This window comes from Chiloscyllium punctatum, chromosome 3 (assembly GCF_047496795.1).
Source record: "Chiloscyllium punctatum isolate Juve2018m chromosome 3, sChiPun1.3, whole genome shotgun sequence".
Taxonomy (NCBI): Eukaryota; Metazoa; Chordata; class Chondrichthyes; order Orectolobiformes; family Hemiscylliidae; genus Chiloscyllium; species Chiloscyllium punctatum.
Window position 1 is genome coordinate 143,426,201 of NC_092741.1, and position 21,281 is coordinate 143,447,481.

Genomic DNA, 21,281 nt, shown 5'->3' on the forward strand with positions numbered 1-21,281 from the left:
ATATGGAAGCAGACCCTTTGATCCAACTTGCCTGATGTCCTAATGTTACGACATGACGGTGAACCCCTCTGTTAGTTAACCCAGAAAAGCTCATCTCATCTCATAATCTGTTAAAATATGAGTGACAGAAAACTCCTAAATTCCATTATTTAAAGAAAATAACATTCATTTACTTTTTAACTCTAAACGTGAGCATTAAGCAACAACTACTCACAACTCTCAGCCCCCCCTTTCTCTTAACTACTTATTACCTGCCTCCAACTATAATATATGCTATTCCAATAAGACTCTTATTAAAATTTCATCAACTTAATTTCAAAACCACACAGCTGCTGTCATCTTTGGTGTCTTTCTTCTTCTGGCTGAAAATCTACCTGCGGTGTCTTCTTTCTTTTTACTGAGAAAGTACCTTTGATAGACAGTGTTTCCTAATTTCTTAGGTGTCTCTCGATGGCTGTTGCTCCCTCTCCAATTTTGAAAATGCTGGCATTTTTATATCCATGCATCGGGTTGTCTCATTGGTTCGATGTTGGCAAAACAATAAATTCAAACTCAATTGGGTTTTAGTATCCTAGGGCATAATTTAAACTGATTGGTTAAATTCAAATTGTTGTCAAAACAGCAACCCAAATCCAGGTATCGATTTCACGGCCACATGTTACATATTTTCAATTTTCTAGCACACTCTGGGATTGCCATCAAGTAATATACACAGGTGCTTATAATCTCTCAGTTCAGAACAGCATTCGCTCTTTCTTAAAGGTACAGTACATGCCTTCAACTTCATAACACTAAATTGATCTAGACCCATTTGCCACCATTTAGACCACATCCCTCTAAACACTTCCTATTCATGTACCCATTAAGATGCCTTTTAAATGTTATAATTGCATCCACCTCCACCACCAACTCTGGCAGCGTGTTCCATATGCGCACCACCCTCTGTGTGAAAAAGGTTGCTCTTTAGGTCCCTTTAAATCTTTCCCCTCTCTTTTTAAACCTATACCCTCTAATTTTGGACTCCCCGACCCTGGGAAAAAGACCTGGCTATTCACTATATCTGTGCCCCTCATGATTTTATAAACCTCTGTAAGGTCACCCCTTGGCCTCCCAACGCTCCAGGAAAAAAGAGCTCAAGCCTATTCAGCCTCTTCCTATAGCTGAAAACCTCCAAAGATGTAGCAGTTGCCCTTAAATAGCATTATCCCACTGCCCACTGATCACCAATTATTGCTGACTGTCAGTTGTATCAAGGCTGTTGATGCTATTATTCAATGAGTTGTGTATATCATCCTCTAGTGGTTGTTCTGTGAATGTCACCTTTTAGTTAGTTATAACTTGGGGCAGAAATCTCAAGAGTTCTGACCTCCATGGGTTCTGTCACGACGTGTGGCAGAGTTGAGTGTGAAGTCCTACAAGGCACATCTTTGCATTGAGATCATCTTGCTCATCCTTTATGCTTTTTCACAAGATTCTAGCCAGGAGAGGTAATTTGCCAAATGATGCCAATTAATGCTTTCAACTCCTCATTGATAGCCCAACTCACCTTAATGATGTTTTGCTTGCAAACTTCCCAAACTGTCACAAAAATCTTCACCGGGAAACTGGACGTGGGAACCAGAGAGAGTTCCTGGCAGATTCAGCTTGCCGCTAGCTCTGAATGTTCTCCAGATCGGACACTAACACCGAATGACCGCCAGATTAGACACTGGCGCCAACATCTCAAGGCTTGCATCAAAGGGCACCAACCACCTGCACCGAAGTCACTAGACAATGGCATCTAACATGTACCAACCTCTAAGAATGTTCTTGGCACATCTCTGATCTACCTCCTGATGCTGTTACAATTCAATGCTGCACTAGTTACTATCATTGTAATGCTGCAGCAAGGACACTGTGCACTCAGGGATATGCACTCAGCTCCTGGACCAGAACAGGGTGCATCTCTGTGCTCTCCACTTGCTGTTATTACACTCACTCAGTCCTTGCCTTGCACTGTCTTGCCTCCTCAATCAAAGATACCAGGCTCGTTATTATGGCTTTGTCGTGCTGCTAGTGCAGCATGCTTGTAAGGAAGCTTATTCTATTTGTCAGCAAACCTCAGTTGGGGATTCCCAAGTCAAGGGAAGTGTCCAATACCAGTCCAGATCCTGCTCAGGGAAGGCAGAGTCAGGATCCTCTCCAAATAAGGGGCTAGGAGCTAAATGAGCCCAGCAGCCATCTTGATTCTCTCTCCCCTCTTGAGGACTGAGACAGATGGAGGTGAAAGTGGGTGGCACAGCTCTTCACGTTGCTGCAAGTGGGGAGGAGTAAGTGAGAAAGTAGCACAGAGTTCATGAGGGTCATTGATTAGGGTTGGGGAGAGTGAGGGTAAATGTAGCAGGGAATAGTGCGTGTGGTTGAGCATGAGCCTTGATGGGAGGTTGGTACAGCAGCAACGATAGTAGGAGGTATTGGAGAGAAGATGGTGGCACACTGTCAGAGTGGAGAAGGTCATTCACCTTCTTCGTACAGCGCTGGACATTCCTCCAGGTGGCTGAGACTGCTTTAGCTGAGGTGGCAACCTCAGACCAGACTGGCATAGTCAGCTGTCATGGTCTCCACTCCTGGTGCTGGGGGAAGGAGCAAGCTCTACACTGGCACTACCCCATCCAGTACGACCTACCCTCAAAGCAGGGCAACAGTCTGCCCCTGTCTGCCATATCCAGGGCAAAGGTCAGGAACCAAGCAAGGCAACTCCAGATTGGCCTGTTTGGGTCCACAATGGGACTTTAAAGATACACTGGTGCCAGGAATGCTGATCAACTCCGGGATATCCTGTGGATGGTGAGTTGTTCTGGGAATGGTGCATGATCTGACGGGGCAGAAGTTAGACGTGATACATGCCACCGGAGCGGGAAGTGCAATAAAAACAGTGAGTTTGGTAAGATTTAGTGAGAAAATACGTGCAGTGAGAACCCCTTCAGACAACCTCAATGTGACTCTCACAGAGCCCAAAATACTAGAATTTAGCTTCAGATCTTGTTTCCGTGGGACTAAAGAAAGAAAATGTGAAATGCTGATCTGTGTAGATGAACATCCTGTTTCTGCATTGTAACATTTTGGTGGAAGAATAATTTACAACAAATGTGAGTTACATTGGCAACATATGTCTGAGAGAGCCTTTTTAAAATTCCAGTGGATTTACTAAATCCAACCCGATTTGTAAATATTCTATTTGGAGCTTAAGGTGTGAAAGATGAATAAATATGCTGTTCTTTGATGGCACTAACATATGCTCTACCTAATAAATAATCTTTATTCATTGCTGTTATTATAATTGTACAATATAAGACTCTCATTTGAATGTGAATATGTTGGTTCCTCCTAGGAACTGAGTCACACTTCAAGGACATTATGACAACGTTGCAGTGGAAGTGTCAATGGTACTTAATCTGACAATGGGGTTTGGAGCTGTTCTGTTACCAGAAAAGCTTTTATCATTGTAAAAATAAATAATTTAGGGCTCCTACTCTCCTGACCAGTGTTTTCTTTAATGACTGCTGTTTCAGCCACTTAAAGCTCAATATGTATGGCATCCTCTCTGCCCATTGGTAATCAGCATTGGTAATTGCTCATCAGCGCCCTGATTGAAATATTTTAACTCAACTTATTATTTTACAGAAATATACAGCACTTTAAAAGAGCTGCTTTATATTACAAACTAAATCACAATCATATGTTGAATGTTCTTTGTAAATCTAGAAATGGATAAAATGGCCTAGTGCCTATTATGTTTTTTTTAAACGTCATTCATGGGATAATGGTATTTCACATCACTTGTCAATATTCATTGCCCATTCTCAAGTGTCCTTGAGAAGGTGGTGGTGATGCGCCTTCTTGAACTTCTGCAGTCTTTGAAGTGTAGGCGTATCTGCAGTGCTGCGAGGAAAGTAGTTCCGGGATTCTGACCCTGCCAAAGTGAAGGATTGTTAATGTATTTCAATGTCAGGATGGAGTGCAGCCTGGAATGGAACTTAGAAGTGATGGTGACCCCATTGATCTGTTGTTCTTGACCTTCTAGATGGTAGAGGTTATGTGTTTGGAAAGTGCTGTCAAAGGACTATTGTTAAGTTACTGCAGTGCATCTTGTAGATGGTACACACTGCTACCACTATGCATCAATGGTAAAGGGAGTGAATGTTGAAAGTGGTTGAAGTGGAGCAAATCAAGTGAGCTTCTCTGTCCTGGATGGTTTTGAGCTTTTTGAGTGTTGTTGCTGTACTATCTAGACAGCTAAAAGGGTATTCAACTGCACTCATGACTTGTACCTGGTAGATCATGGACAAGCTTTGGGGAGGCAGAAGGTGAGTTATGTACTGCAGAATTCTATGCCTCTCACATCTTATTCCAAAGGGATTAATATCTCAGAGATCGTAAATTCAATAAATTTAGTATCTAAAACATGATTATCAAATCAGTTGGTTTGTTATTAAAATACCAACTGGCTTCAATTAACCTTACCTGATCTGGCTAGTTAATTTGTGTTGGGAAATGAATTGGTTCGCCAAGTTAGCAGCAAACACAGTACGGCAATGTTGAAGGTCCCTGGTAGGTCTGTTCAAGAGATTATGAAGAGCAGCCAATTAGAGTTCCATACAAATTTGCATAATGTTTTTTCTTAACCTGGTATTCTGAAACATAGTCGGTTTTGCTAGAACATGGTAGTTCCATTCTAATGCAATTCAGTGTTATAAGAAAATCACATAAAAACAGCACCATTTAAGCTATGTTATAACCAATACACACTTTAAAAGTTTACACTTTAGAAACAGTGTCCCCAATTTGTTAATTGTGTTATAGCGAATTTGCATTAATGAAATGAGTGTTACAGCAGAATGACCTGTACAGTATAATCAGATTCATTCATCCAATTAGCTATATGGTTCTTTGTGTTTTAGGTGCAGCTCATTTTTTGATCAAAGAACTGTCCTATCATAATTTGGAACTGGAACGTAATCGCCAAGAAGAGCTTGGATCTAAACCCCAGGATGTGTGGCCATTCATTGTCATTGCTGATGACTCCTGTGTGATGTGGAACAGTCTTAATACTGACGTTTCTAAGAACGCTACCAGGTAGTCAAAGCATTCAAACGTTAAAACCGTCATCCTTGCTGCAGTTGAGAACTGAACAAAATTACAAACTAACGAGGTCAAACTAATGGAGGTATTTCTGATTATATCCAGCTCTACAGTGTAATTAATATATTGTGTGTTTCTACATAACCACTCAAGATAACTTGTAATCTTATTCATTTTCAGCAAATAAAGCTGGTTTCAAGTACTATTTCAAAAAAAACAATTTGATCAGTCTATATTAATATATGTATGTACACATAATTAGATAAACATGAGATGTTAGTGAAAATTTAATAATTTCAAACGTTTTTTGAGAATACAATTTAAGCAATGTGCTTTCAAGTAAAATAATACATTGTAGCCACTTTGCACATGGGCAAGATCACAAAAACAGCAGTCAAATAAATGTTCAGATAATTTTGTGGTATTAAGGGACATGAGTAGAGCTCCATTCACGTGTTTGAGTAATGCTTTGGGATATTTGACATCCACATATCCTTTCAATCTCTCATCTGAAGAGCAGCAACTACATAGTTCCAGCTCTAATTAATTACAGTTGAAGATTCTGACAACTTTAACACATTATTATAGTCAAGCAATTGATTATTTGAATCAAGAGTGTCTTGGTTTCAACAGAACAGTTTACTCTTGCAAATCAAAACAGTTTTTATATATACTATAACCTTTTATGTCTCCTGTCCCCATTGATTCCCATTATGAATAGAGGAACTAACTGAATTTTCATTTGTCCTTTTTCACTGTCCAGTGCACCTGCTGAACCAAATACCTTAGAGAGGAATGTTTCTTTGAAGTATGTACTTCAGCATATTGAGGCAACTGCTGAAATTTCACACTATGCCCTCTGTGGGGTCCGGAAGTGGTCTAGTAAAATTACCAACCTGCACTTTGTGGAACCTTTCTCTCGCTGCCATCTACATGATTTCTTGCTGCTAAATGTAGACTTGACTCAAAATGTTCAGTACAATCAGAACAGGTGAGTTGATTAATGTTGGCACTTCTGCTTTGTGAGATAGTAACACAAATTTAATGTAACTTGGGTTATGAGCAAAGTCAGGAACAGCATTCACCATTTCATTAGAAATTGCAAAAGAAAAGTCATATCAGCAGTTTAAGGCTTCCTTGATTGTGGTTATGGAATTTATAAACAAGTCATCTTATGCTTAAAACTGCTGCTGCAATAATAGCTGTCACTAAAAGAAAACTGACATTCATTGGTGTAAAAACTAATTAAAGCTGAAATGAAGTTCTTTTTGTAATTATTTGCAATAACTAATATAGAAGGTTAATCAACTCAGTTTTCATTCAGTGATTATTTTGATTTCGGAAATCATGGGAACGGTCATCTGGAAGATAAATATTCTTCACTATCTTGATATGATCTGAGAGAAATATCATCATGTCAGATTAACTGGCTTCAGTGTAGTTTTGGGTCCTATTAATCTGAATGTTTAATCTGAATGTCTTGTGACCAAAACATATTTTGTTTGTGTTACATTATTGATTTGCATTCCGAATTCAATATAATTTGATTCTGTGGGGCATCTCTACAAGGTACTGTAATAATTCTTATTCTTCTGGAAGTAGAAAGGGTGATGAATATGTATCTGCTGCTTGCTTTTTGCTGAATGGTTATAGTAGACTTATGGGTTGACTGCTACGGTATTGGGTGTACTTAAAACCTTTGGTGGCTCTCCAGTTATCTTTCAACTTGGAACAACTGTGTTTTATTACTTTCAGAGGGTGGTTAGTTATTGACATTTAGTTTGAGAAATACAGTCATTTGATTTATGCTGAATATTGCCCATTCACAATGAATAAGTATGTCTCAATTTACAACAAGAAAAAATGATAATGAGCTCTGTGGCACTTAATCAACACGCAAGGAGGGAAGATTTTAACTTGCTGGGGTTGTTGGTAGTAATGAAGTAGACTTACCACCACATTGTTGTGATTGCCCATCACCATGGGCCATCTTGGACTGCTTATAATACAGTTCATCACGTGAATAATGCCCTTAGTTCACGGATAACTTACACTGCAGTTCTACTGCCAAGCCACTTTCCACACGGGGACAGGTCCAAGATACATCTCTGGCCTCTCAGCTTGCTTTTCTAGTGCTCATTTACTTTGCGTTAATTTAACATGACTACTTAGCCTTACTGCTCCACTCAGAATTTACAGGGAGACAGTAATTCTGCCTTGCATTGTTTTTCCCCACAGACAGAAAGCCAGGCAGCTTATTGTGTTTCTGCAGCTTGTCATTCTTGCCAACATTGAATGGTTGAGAGGGCAGACTTGTTGTTACACAGCACCGTGCTATATCAATGTCATACTTGCAGGATATGCCAGCAATTTACACAGCAAACACACTGCATATGCTTCAACCAAATTACCATGTCTTAATGTCCATAGTCTAATCAAGGGATGCGATGGTCAGTCAGGCAGCAACCACAGTCAGTCAAGGCTGTTGTCTTTTCTGAGTCTGAGGAAGGTTGACCGTGAGTGAGCCTTGCGCTTGGGCAGTCAGGGTCCTTACAATCTAGGGATTGAACCACAACAGTCCTGCAGGTTTTGTATATCCAGGGAAACTGTTAAGTCATTTTGGGAGATGGCCCTTCCTCACTCAGATCAGATAGTGAGATGTTCCGAGTGAGTGAATACGAAATGCAGAGGGCAGGAAGGGTTAGTAGTTTGGGGAAGTGGGGTGCGCACCATTGAGGGAACATGCTGCATGCAATATTGGGAGTGGCAGAGCATGGGTCTTGGGGGAAGATGAGCATAGTAGCGGATTTAGTGAGCGTGCTGTAGCAGAAAGAGGTGTTAGCACTTAGCCTTGTGGAGCCCAGAAAGGGAGCCGGGCACTGCACTGTGGCTACATCAGTCCAATCTGGCAGTGTTTGGTGCTGTATTCTCCTCTGTCAGTCCTGGGGAAAGAGTATGGCCAACCTTGCAACCACTCCATCTGTTAGGTCCATTTTTTTTGTGTTGAACAGCAATGCACAGACAGCATTTCCAGGCCTCCAGCATCGGAAATGTTGTGTGGCTGTGAATTAAATTTGGTGTCTGCAACATGAACAGTCCCAGTAGCACTGAGTAGCTCTTCTACCGCTGACCACAGGATTGGGTGCTGCAGAGAGGATTGCATCATTCACAGAGCGAGCAGTGAAGAATTGCATGAGAATACTCAACAGGGCTCTGTGGTATTGCCACAGAGGGAACCATTCCAAGAACCTTTCCAAAGTTGATATTTAGCCAAAATGTGGGAAATTTCAACACTTGGTACAGGAACATTGCAGACCTCCCACCGGATCTCAATTTGTTCTTTGATGTTTTATTACAGTCTGAAATATAGCAACTTGAAGTTAGTTGACTTATACTTAATGAATGTTTTTTTGAATTTGTCCTGCAAAAGAAATAATTTCATGTGTTTATGCTTTCTTTCAGATTTACTTGTGACGATGTGGATTTCAATCTCCGGGTCCACAGTGCTGGTCTTCTTATTTGTCGTTTCAATAGCTTCAGTGTTATGAAGAAACAGATTGCCATTGGGGGGCACAGAACATTCCATATCAAGTCAAAGGTAACAGAAAACATGACAAGATATGCTATTTTGCAAAACTTTGTAAGTTGCTCAAACTTACAAACATTTGGCAGCACCAAATCACGGCAGGACATCAATTATTGTACATTTGTAATCTTTTTTACTATTGAATCTACAGATAACTGTCATCTCGTCTTGGTAAGAATGGCAGTGTTGAGGAGTTGAACATTTCATTTCCCAGTGTTAACAATCAATGATTCCCAAATAATGTGTAGAATGGATTAAACATGGATTGAGATCCACTGTGCTCTGTCCCAAGTTGTGCCTTTGTCTAATTTTAATCAAAATCTCAATAGATATAATTTTAAAAAAACATTCACTCAATCATGCCTCATTCATCTAAAATACAACATATACTTGAGTAATAGTCAATCTTGTGTAAAGGTCAACCCCTTGATTTATGGCTAGTAAGTCCAGCCTCTTTTTACTTACTACCAGAGTCAGAGAGATGTGCAGCATGGAAAGAGACCCTTCAATCCAACTTGTCCCATGCCAGCCAGATTTCTGAAATTAATCTAGTCCCATTTGCCAGCATTTGGATCATATTCCTCTAAACCCTTCCTATTCATGTGCCCATTAGAAGCCTTTTAAATATTGTAATTGAACCAGCTTACTGCACACCCTTTGGCATCTTATTCCATGCACACACCATCCTCTGTGTGAAAAAGTTGCCCCTCAGGTCTCTTTTAAATCTTTCCCCTTTCCCCGTAGTTTTGGACTCCCTTACCATACACACTGCCCAGTTCATACACACTGCCCAGTTCAAATTTAAAATTATTGAGATTGCAAATAAACCTACAAAATTCAGCTGCAGAGTTTGAGTTACAGGTGAAAAGCTGTGAACATTTGAAGGCTGAGGCGGATGTTTAAGAATAAATGCACAAACTGAGGAAAGCTGCTGTTGGAGAATTAAGTCACAAGATAGTTCATGAAAATCACCGGAATGGAGGCTCAGTTTCTCCAGCATCGATGTCAATCTTCATGGAGTCATAGAGATACACAGCACGGAAACAGACCTTTTGGTCTAACTTGTCCCCATGCTAACCAGACCTCCCAAATAAATGTAGTCCCATTTGCCAGTATTTGGCTCACATCCCTCTAAACGCTTCCTATTCATACACCTATCCAGATACCCTTTAAATATTATAAATATACCAGCCTCCACCACTTCCTTTGACATCACCCTTTGCATGAAAAAGCTGCCCCTTAGGTCCCTTTCAAATCTTTCCCCTCTCACCTTGAAACTATGCCCTCTAGTTTTGGTCTCCCTCACCCTGGGGGCGAAAAAACTTTGACTATTTACCCTACCAGGCCCCTCATGATTTTATAAACCTCTATTTTCAGCCTTCAACGCTCCAGAGAAAATAGTTCCAGTTATTTCAGCTTTCCCTATAGCTTAAACCCTCCAACCCTGGAAACATCCTGGTAAATCTTTTCTGAGCCCTTTCAAATTTCACAAGATCCTTCCTATAGCAGGGAGACCAAAGTTGCACGCACTAAACCAATAGTGGCCCAACCAATGTCCTGTACAGCCGCAACATCCCGAAATAAACACAAAAATTATGTGTTGCAGGTTGGAAAGCTCAATCTGGATGTAGTAGAATGTTAATGAAAGGAAACAATGTTATACTGTGATAGTGGATCTGGATTACACAGCATCTTCCAGTGGATGTGGACCACAGGCTTATTGTATTTCAACAGTTTTAAATTGAGCATTAACAAAAGAACAACTCACATTGACTTGTATTAGGAACGAGAATGAAACTCATGATATTGACACGTCAGCCAGTCAAATAGGAGGCAACATTAGAAGGAGAACAGTGTTAGTGAAAGCAGCTGTCTGTGAAGAGAGTAGATACACTATAGCACAGTGGTGAATGTCCAAGCAACAAAGCAAAAGTCATAGAACATAGAACAATACAACGCAGAACAGGCCCTTCGGCCCTTGACGTTGCGCTGACCTGTAAACTAATCTAAACCCATCCAGTACACTATCCATCATCATCCATGAGTTTATCAAAGGACTGTTTAAAATCTCCCTAATGTGGCTGAGTTAACTACATTGGCAGGCAGGGCATTCCATGCCCTTACCACTCTCTGACTAAAGTACCTGCCTCTGACATCTGTCTTAAGTCTACCATCCCTCAATTTGTAGCTAGCCCCCTTGTACAAGCTGACGTTATCATCCTAGGAAAAAGACTTTCACTGTCGATCCTACCTAATCCTCTGATTATCTTGTGTGTCTCTATCAAATCCCCTCTTAGCCTTCTTCTCTCCAATGAGAGCAGACCCAAGTCTCTAAGCCTTTCCTCATAAGGCCTTCCCTCCAGACCAGGTAATATCCTGGTAAATCTTCTCTGCACCTTTTCCAATGCTTCCACATCCTTCCTGTAATGGGCAACCAGAACTGTACACAATATTCCAAGTCAATGGTGATGTTCACGAGAAAGACCATCCCAAACCAACAAAACCCAAAAGGAATAGTTGTCCATATTCATTTTTTAAAAAAATGTATGGATTCATGAAGGTGCCTTGAAAATATGAATGAGGAAGTTTGGAATTTCTGAGCATTGGGATCATATTAAAAAAAAACATTTTCTATTTGGGACATGTTCAGGCCACCCCCTATCATTGATGTTGCTGCTGAGGTTAGATTGTATAATATGATAGTGTAGTGATTGCCTGTAGTCTAACTAACCTTGTTCAACCATTGCATGTCTCTCTAAACACACCCTTCAAAGATAGCATAAGGAAAAATTACAATTGCTGGGTGATCACTGGTGAGACGATATCCTCAATGGAAGACACCAAATGTTGTATCCAACATTAGTAACCAACTCAAAATGAGTTGTAGAACTCAAACAGAGATTGCTACCAAATTATTCAAGAAATAGGACACGGCAGGGAATTATAGACCAGTGAGCCTGACGTCGATGGTGGGTAAGTTGTTGGAGGGAATCCTGAGGGACAGGATGTACATCTATTTGGAAAGGCATGGACTGATTAGGGATAGTCAGCATGGCTTAGTGCATTGGGCACATGATTGAGTTTTTTGAAGAAGTAACAAAGAGGATTGATGAGGGCAGAGTGGTAGACGTCATCTATATGGACTTCAGTAGGCATTTGACAAGGTTCTCCATGGGAGACTGATTAGCAAGGTTCGATCTCATGGAATACAGGGAGAACTACCATTTGGATACAAAACTGGCTCAAAGGCAGAAGACAGAGGGTGGTGGTGGTTGTTTTTCAGACTGGAGGCCTGTGACCAGTGGAGTGCCACAAGGATCGGTGCTGGGTCCACTACTTTTTGTCATTTATATAAATGATTTGGATATGAACATAAGAGCTATAGTTAGAAAGTTTGCAGATGAAACCAAAATTGGAGGTGTGGTGGACAGTGAAAAAGGTTACCTCAGATTACAATGGGATGTTGATCAGGTGGGCCAATGGGCTAAGAAGTGGCAGATGGAGTTTAATTTAGATAAATGCGAGGTGCTGTATTTTGGGAAAGCAAATCTTAGCAGGACTTATACACTTAATGGTAAGGTCCTCGGGAGTGTAGCTGAACAAAGAGACTTTGGAGTGCAGGTTCATAGCTCCTTGAAAGTGGAGTCACAGGTAGATAGGATAGTGAAGAAGGCGTTTGGTATGCTTTCCTTTATTGGTCAGAGTATTGAGTACAGGAATTGAGAGATCATGTTATGGCTGCGCAGGGCATTGGTTAGACCACTGTTGGAATATTGCATGTAATTCTTGTCTCCCTCCTATCGGAAAGATGTTGTGAAACTTGAAAGGGTTCAGAAAAGATTTACAAGGATGCTGCTAGGGTTGGAAGATTTGAGCTGTAGGGAGTGGTTGAACAGGCTGGGGTTGTTTTCCCTGGAGCATCAGAGGCAGAGGGGTGACCTTATAGAAGTTTACAAAATCATGCGGGGCATGGAGAGGATAAATAGACAAGGTCTCTTCCCTGTGGTGGGGGAGTCCAGAACTAGAGGGCATGGGTTTAGGGTGAGAGGGGAAAGATATAAAAGGGACCTAAGGGGCAACTTTTTCATGCAGAGGATGGTACTTGTATGGAATGAGCTGCCAGAGGAAGTGGTGGAGGCATTTCGATGGGTATATGAATAGGAAGGGTTTGGAGGGATATGAGTCAACTGCTGGCAAATGGGACTAGATTAAGTTAGGATGGACTCTGGTCAGCATGGACGAGTTGGACTGAATGGTCTTTTTCTGTGCTGTACATCTCTATGACTCTATGACTAAATTTGGGATGTCTAAAGTATTTGCTGGCATAGAAGATGATTATCTGTGGTATGAAATGTCCACTGAGAAACATGATTACTGACAAAGATAGTGTTAATGAACCACATCGTGATGCTATTCAGGAAGCAGGTTGGAATGTGGTATTTTGTTTCTGAAGCTGAGGAGGGTGCTTTGTATGGATTTTAATCCATGTTCAGCTGTGAAGGAGTATTTTCTTTACAGAGAGACCAACTGAATGGAACTGTGTAAATTTTAATATGGCTGCTTTTCTTTGTGAATTTGATGCAACTAGTGTATATAAATTGATGTGTGACTGCACTGAGATTATTGTTTTATAAATAAGAATTCAGTCAGAGATATTGCAAGGCATTATTCCAGAATAATGCAAAAGATAAGCACACTCACTTGCCTTCTTTCACCTCTTTTCCCTTGCTTCATTGTACCCAGGTTTGATGTGTAGGAGAGAAGACGATCATTATTTTAGCTACTTCCACCTGAGAAGCGAATTACTGCAGATGCTAGAATCTGTACTGAAAGCAACAAATGGTGGGACATCACAGCAAGTGAGGCAGCATCCATGGAGAGAGAGCAAGCTAACATTCCGAGTCGAGATGACTCTTCATCACAGCTGATGTGAAGTATGGAGGGGACAGCATTTCTGCAATAGTTTGACGGATGGAGGGTGGAGTCTAGGGCTGTGGGAGAAAGGATGTTGATGATTCAGATTAAATGATTGGAATGTTGGTTGATAGTTCAGATTGAGTGATCGGAATGTGATCACATCCCGATCACTAAATCTGAATTACCAATATTCTTTTTCCCCCAACATTCTACACTCCACCACACCCCCAACAACAGCATCAATGCCATCCCCTCCACACTTCACCTCAGTTCTAATGAAGAGACATCAAGCCTCAAAACGTTAGCTTGCTCTCTCTCCATGGATGCTGCCTGACCTGCTGTGATCTTCAGCAGTTGGTGTTTTCACTTCTGTCTAGAAGGTTTGGGACTGCTCATTATTGGAGGGTGACCTTTGGCTCCAAAAACGACCACCTTCTTTCGCCAGCCATTTGACACAAACAGTGCCCTCCACAGGTTTCTCAACTGTTCAGCATGAATTTGCTACACTTCAAAAATCATATAAATTATAATGATCAAAAACCTCTTAAAACTGCTGTTGCCTGATACTCACCCCCCACTGTTCACCCTCTTTCCAATCCCAGAAGACATTCACTATACAAAGGAACAAAGGTCACATCCAAAAATGACCTTATATTATTGTATGAGGTCAGCTTTTTGCATTCCAAGTGAGTTCAGTGAACAAAGAGAATCAACTCTGGCTCTACACAACAAAACTGAAGTGGACCCCTTAGATTTTCTCCAGTTCTTTGTAGTTCTGGAAGCAGGTGATATCTTCCCTAAATTATTTCGGTTCAGAGCTTTCGGTCAGAATTGGACTGAAGCGTAGAGTGCTGCTGATAGTTTTATTTTCATTTGCATGTTTTCATTATTCACTGGAAAACCATAACTTGTGATCAATATGACACCCGATTCCATACTTTGGTATCGCATTCAAAGAAAAGAATTTTTAATCGCTCTGTTCGTTTTCATGTATATTGTGATGGGAAAGTCCATAAGTATATTGTCCTTTGATTGACAACATTGAATTGATTTATATTTGTTCCAGGTTCCTGATGCACCAATGTCCATTTCCCCATCTCAGTATATCTGCGCTCCAGACAGCAAACACACGTTTTTAGCTGCACCAGCCCAATTACTGCTTGAAAAGTATCTGCAACACACAAGTAACCATCTTTTCCCATTGTCTGTAAGGAACTACAGTCATCCAGTGCTCTCAGTAGACTGTTATCTCAACCTAGGTCAAGAGGTATGGTGCTAATATTATAAATCTCCACACTGTTGTTATTTAGTATGATTTGAATGTTCAATTCATGGGAGGTGCATAGTCTTTATGGTGGGGCCCGGCAGTACTCTCCAGCAGTTCAAGAGAGAGTCTTATTGTCAACATGAACTTTGCAAGGTTATGAGGAGAAACTGGGAGAAGATGTGGGTTCAGGATAGCAAAGGGGGTGATGTTTGGCATGATTGCAAAAGAGAAAGGAGAAAGCAACTGAGACCATTGAAAGAGTGTTCTCAGTCTTACTGATAAAAAGCTGGAGTTCATGATACTCATTGCTTGAAGTGAGGGGTGGGGATGGCAAAAGAGCTGGAGTGGGAAGTGCTTACCGGGATGGTTAGCAATGCAGAAATTAAGCCAGAAGTTAGCTTTGCTCTCCGTGGTGATCTTGGAGTAGTAGGTGGAGGAGATAAACTCCTGTCCAGTGAAGTCTCGATGAATGCCTGAACCAGATATGCTGCAATTTGACTTGAGGGAGTGAAAATAGGGGCCATGTCAAGGTGACCACCTGAGAAGAGAGACAGCAAAAGTTTTGCCAGGATAAGGGCAACAAAGGAATGACTAGGAAATTTGTCAGCTGCTGAGGTATCGGTGATGGGCTGCAGTTAAATGTACAAAAGAATGCTGCGGGAGATTTTGTGAAGAGTTTACAAAATGAAGGTTGGTTGGAGTAGGATAATAATATGGTGAGGCTAAAAGAGATGGCAAAGCTGCAGCTGTGGACCTAAGTACGGGTAGGAGAGTTTATATTGAGTGAGGTTCATGGAGGCAAGGAGGATAGTTATGGGTGAAAGTAGAATTGAGATGTACACCAAAGCCACCCGATTCTGAATTTTGATTTTGAAGAAAGAATGGGAGAAGGATATTTTCATTAGGAAACACTAAGGTAGTATAAATCAGAGAGGGTTTTAAAGATGGGGCAAAGTAGGAGAAGGCAGCTGGGGGTTGGTGGGAGAGACCAAAGTGAGCCTGAGGTTACGATCTGTTGTGGCATTTGAATTGAACATCCTGAAAACTACAGCAAGGTGGAGAGACTTCAGCAAGTACCATCTACAAACCTAGTTTCAGTCAAAGCCAGGATGTCAATGCAATCATTCACAATCAGATTTTTGTTATCAAGACCCTTGATTGGGATTGAACAGATATTCTTGAGGGAAATGTGGAGGGAGTGGTGCCTGTAGTGTCCATAAAATAAAACTTAGAATCAGGTGGCTTTGGTGTACATCTCAATTCTACTTTCACCCACTCCCATAATTATCCTCCTTGCCTCCATGAACCTCAAACGATATAAACTCTCCTGCCCAGACTGAGGTCCACAGCTGCAGCCTTGCCATTTCTTGTAGCCTCTGTACTCCCATGGTTTCAACCATGGTGACAAGGCCAGGTCCATCCTTATAATCTTAACCACTCATATTATTATCCTATTCCAACCAACCTTTATTTCATAAGTTCTTCACGAAATCTCCCACAGTATTCAAAGGGGCAGTGATGGGTGGAATGAGCAGAATGGGAAAGAGTTGATGAAGATGGCTCCTTGTAATCACACTGACAATTACTGAGGGAAGAGCATGATCCATTTGCCGCTATTGCTTGTAGGAAGGCATGAATGGGTCCCAAATGTAAGAATCAAGAAAATGCCTCACATTGATGCAAAATGGCCACATCATGGCAGCTAGGGAAGAGCCTATTTTTAAGTACAGTCAGTTCTTATATAATGCGATGGTTGCATTCATGGGCACCCCCACTTTATAGAAAAATCACACTTTAGAAACAGCGTTAAAGATGCTGGTGCTGTAATTGTTTTACAGCCAACACACTTTTAAAAAGTTCATGCTTTAGAAACAGCATCACGTAGTCATCAGTCATGTTACAGCAAATTCGCGTTGACAAAACATACATTATAACAGAATGGCCTGTGTGAAGAATGTGGTCATAGAATCAGCTTGTCTTCCTTCCTAATTCCTGGCTGCAAGAGGTAATGTGCCTTGTGAGGGCCAGGGGGAGCCAGCCTCTTGTCAAGCAATGTACCATCAGGGTAAGACTTATCACACGCTGCCCTGAACAGACTGATGTGAGACTAATATAGTGTGAGAGTGGGTAGGACAGCACCAGAGATCTCATCAAGGTCTTGCTATAAAATTAGATACCACTGTCAGCACTTGTTTTATATGCAGGATAGACAATTTTGGTGGTGGTTTTTTTGTGCGTCCTGCTACTGTCCAATTCCGCGACCTTGTGCGGAAGTCACATCAGGTCGATTTCTTTTTAGCTACTGTATTTTAAAGGATTTTATAGACAACTACCACTAGAAGAACAAGAAATGTTTAAAACTCTTTGATTACTGTAACAGTGCAAAGGAAAGCACTCCTTGCAGTAAGATCAGAGATACAATTTATCATCTCTGACCAAGTTTACATGCAGCCTAAACAGAAGTATTTCAAGGAACTGCTGGAAGCTGACACCAACAAGATTTAAGTTTAAAAAGAATGTGGAGACAGGAGGAACAGGAGTGCCTTTTCAGATTATTTCCACAACTCCTGATCACCTCTCCCATTTTGACCGATCAACATTGGTCCTGGAAGGAAGCTGCTGGAGATGTGTAGCCTCTGATTTAAATGAGTATTATTAAGTATTACTATTAAATATTACTATCAAGTACATCCCAGGCTCACCTCTTTAGGTTCGGTTGCTCTGCGCTCTTGCAGCATTGTCATATCTAACATCACTCTTCATTTTATTGAGAGGCAGCAGCAGGTATCAGCAGTGTTCAAAGTACTTGTTTCTGTCTGAAATATGTTATTTAAATTTTGTGTTTCAAAGTATTATGATGTTGTGACATTTACAAACTCATTTTTATTAATATTCCAGATTACAGTTTGCTTTGTGAGTTCACGTCCTCATTCTTTAAATATAAACACCTCTGGCCTTACTTTCAGCGGGCTCCTGCTGTATCTCTGTGACTCATTTGTCACAGCGAATATTTTGAAAAAATTTCACTTTCTAAAAGGTAAGGTTATGTTTTATTCATTTTTTTTTAAGTCTGCTGTTCTGCTTTGAAAAGTTACAGTTTTTTTTCCCTTGTCATTATTTTAAAATGGACTTTCAGAAATACTGGTGGGGTTTTTAACCATAAATCATGAGTAGAGATTAACATTTTAAGCATTTCAAACTCTATGTGTGTGTGTGTGTGTGCATGCGTCTGTGTACATGTGTGTGTGTCTATGTGTTTGTGTACATGTATGTGTGCCTGTATGTGTGTGTGCACATTACTCACTTTATGACTATAGCTAACAGGTTTCATGGTTCTCGAACAACCCGACAGATAAATGTGCACTATCCGTTGGTATAGATAGATGCCTTTACAGGACGTCAGTGAGAGGAAGCTGGAGTATTTCTGCCTGTCAACATCCCTCAATAATTGTGTTCCCCTTCCATGTTCTGACTGACACTCCAAATTAGCAGCCATCACCACAATCTCGCCAGTGAATAGTGGAACCCCACTGCCTTTGCCCCAAGTTTTGGAAATCTCTGGCTTTTTAGTAATCTAGCTGCAGGCTCCCTATCTGAAGATCCGGAGACATTGCATGGAGCAGAAATGGGCAAGCCACACATACAGACTACAGCTGAGAATCAAAACTGTATTTGAACATTACCATCCAGGAATCAATTGACACAGATGTACTCGAGCAAAAAAATCATGGATTAAAGGATGAAGCTTAGCCAGTCATTGCAGGATATGATTGAAGTGCAGTTTCAGAAGGTCACCTATTCCTGATCTAAATATAACATCTGATTAGAAGATAGAACTGTACAGCACAGGGACGGTCCCTTCAGCCCACAGTGTTGTGCGGAACATGACACCAAGTTAAACTAAACCCTTCTGCCTGCCCCTGGTCCACATCTCTGCATTCCTTGCATAAAATGTACGGCTTTAGTGTTGCAAATGACTGTCAATCTTGATATATGCCTTAATGACTGCTGGCGTGGGCATTTTTAAACCAACATTTATTTTTAAAAATTGATTGCCAATACTGACTTCATAAACTCATTTGTCTAGGTGCCACACTCTGTGTAATTTGTCAAGATCGTAGCTCTCTTCGTCAGACTGTTGTAAGATTAGAGCTGGAAGATGAGTGGCAGTTCCGACTGCGAGATGAATTCCAGACAGCTAACTCCCAAGAAGACAAGCCACTCTTTTTTCTGACTGGGCGACACGTCTGAGACACGAACGTTTCCCAGTAACACACAGACTGCAAAACCGAGCACTCCATAAGTAACGCAGAATTTACTTTGAGCCATGAACATATTAACATGTTTAAAACAGTGTTGTACAAAAGAAAAACTGAATGGTACCAAATTAATCAAATGTAAAGACGGATATACATCAAGAACAATTTCCTGTAAACGTTCCTCAATTTTATGCACTGCCGTAACATATATTTTAAAATGGAATTTTTGAAGTGTCTTTACTTGCCTGAGCAATAGACAGAAGTGTAAGCTTTAATGTTTTGTGTAGTTTAGAATCAATGATGTTGTATTTGATCCAATTTTAAACATTCTGGTTTGAATCACCACTCTGCTGTTTTGAAAGAAATCAGGAAGAGTACCCTCCTCACTAGACACTGTGGAAGTTGGTGGCAAATCTGCACTTTAGAACCTTTAACTGTGAGACGTATGATGAGAGACTGAACTCTTATGTAGCCCCTTGCAGGTAATGGATTGACTCATAATCGGGCATTATGAAACTGCTGATCTGGTGAAAAGCAATGGGCTATTAAATACTTCGATGGCTGAAATACCTTTTCTGTTGCCAAGATGAAAGCCTTTCTTTTGGAGTGAGGGTGGAGTTTAAATAAACTTATCAGAAGTTGATATACACACTGACATATCTAGTTAATCCACTGCATCCTTTAAGACCATAAATTGAAGATATGGAGGGTCAGAGACTTAGCCTCGGAAGATGGAGTATAGAATCATGCTTTTACTGTCTCTACAAATTGTTTCCTGGATATGGGATGGGTAGGGAATGCAGAGAAGGGTTTGTATAGTTAGAAGTATTACATCCACTTGTTCCTGTTTGTCTTTTATTAATTTTCCAAGATCCTAGTTCAGCCCAAAAGGTTTCAGATAATCTGGCTCCAAAATCTAAACTGATGAACATGTTCTAATTGAACTAACGTGAAAAACGTTCTAAATCTTGTTTTGATTTCCTTTCACATTGGAGACTGTAACATTTTTATACTGAAGTGTCAATATTGCCAACATGTGGGAAGCCTTAAATAGAAAAGTCAAGGATCATACTAAAAGCTGACAGTCAGATTTTGTATTGTAATAACCTATTGGAAAAACCTTTCCATACTCTTTGGAAAAAAAAACCAAATGACTGAGGTTGAAATTGCCATTAAGAAGATGTTGCATAATTATTCTCAGCAATTCACCAATTGAAGGGCAACGTATACACACATGAAATGTTTGAGCTTTTAATGCAAGATTTAAATATCAGAATTCACCTCAATATTGGAAGGACTTGTATCATGTCATAGAGTTGAATGTCTTTTGATCTCATTTTATTTCAAAGTTAGTAATTGTTGGAATATTGAGGAGTGTAAAACTAATTGTGACCGAATGGTAGGATTGTCATGTAATTCTCAATGTAATCTATTGCATAAAACATGAGACAAATTCTAACCCTGTAACCTGATGAGAAGAGGTCAGACAAGGTATTAAAATAGCTGCATAGTAGTCTCTCTGTGTGCCTGATCACTGCCATTTTAATCGCAGTTTTTGGAAGTGGCTAAGGCATTCAATGTAGTTGGGAGCTTTGTGAATATGAAACAGCATGATAATTTTTAACTAGACTGAGCCTTGTGGCAAGCAGATCTGGACTAGAAATGGAAGGCGTCATCTTGGTGTTGGTTTGCTCGCTGAGCTGGAAGGTTCATTTCCAGAAGTTTCATCAGCCTACTAGGTAACATTTTCAGTGGGCCTCCAGGTGAAGCACTGCTGCTGATTCCTGCTTTCTATTTATATGTTTGGGTTTCTTTGGGTTAATGATACCATTTCCTGTGGTGGAGTCATTTCCTATTCTTTTTATCGGAGGTGGTAGATGGGGTCTAACTTGATGTGTTTGTTAATAGAGTTCTGGTTGGAATGCCATGCTTCTAGGAATTCTCGTGTGTGTCTCTGTTTGCCTTATCCTAAGATGGATGTGTTGGCCCAGTCGAAGTGGTGCCCTTCTTTATCTGTATGTACGGACATTGGTGAGAGAGGGTCATGTCGTTTTGTGGCTAGTTGATATTCATGTATCCTGGTGGCTAGTTTTCTGCTTGTTTGTTCAATGTGGTGTTTGTTACAGTCCTT

At 40.6% G+C, this 21,281-nt stretch overlaps 1 protein-coding gene across 15 annotated transcripts in view; it reads left to right on the forward strand.

The window, feature by feature from the left end:
• Positions 1–21,042, forward strand: part of greb1 (growth regulating estrogen receptor binding 1) — a 314,458-nt gene extending 293,416 nt beyond the window's left edge. For 13 of the 15 annotated variants that reach the window (XM_072561932.1, XM_072561938.1, XM_072561936.1 and 10 more), the window contains 6 exons: positions 4,941–5,115; positions 5,885–6,112; positions 8,584–8,719; positions 14,691–14,891; positions 17,790–17,928; positions 18,979–21,042. In XM_072561932.1, coding sequence (XP_072418033.1) covers positions 4,941–5,115; positions 5,885–6,112; positions 8,584–8,719; positions 14,691–14,891; positions 17,790–17,928; positions 18,979–19,142 — 1,043 coding nt within the window. In that variant the 3' untranslated portion in view covers positions 19,143–21,042. Of the gene's footprint in view, positions 1–4,940; positions 5,207–5,884; positions 6,113–8,583; positions 8,720–13,450; positions 13,591–14,690; positions 14,892–17,789; positions 17,929–18,978 lie in introns of those variants that run through there. The other 2 variants (XM_072561945.1, XR_011955202.1) reach the window with 2 other exon arrangements.
• Positions 21,043–21,281: the final 239 nt, after the last annotated feature.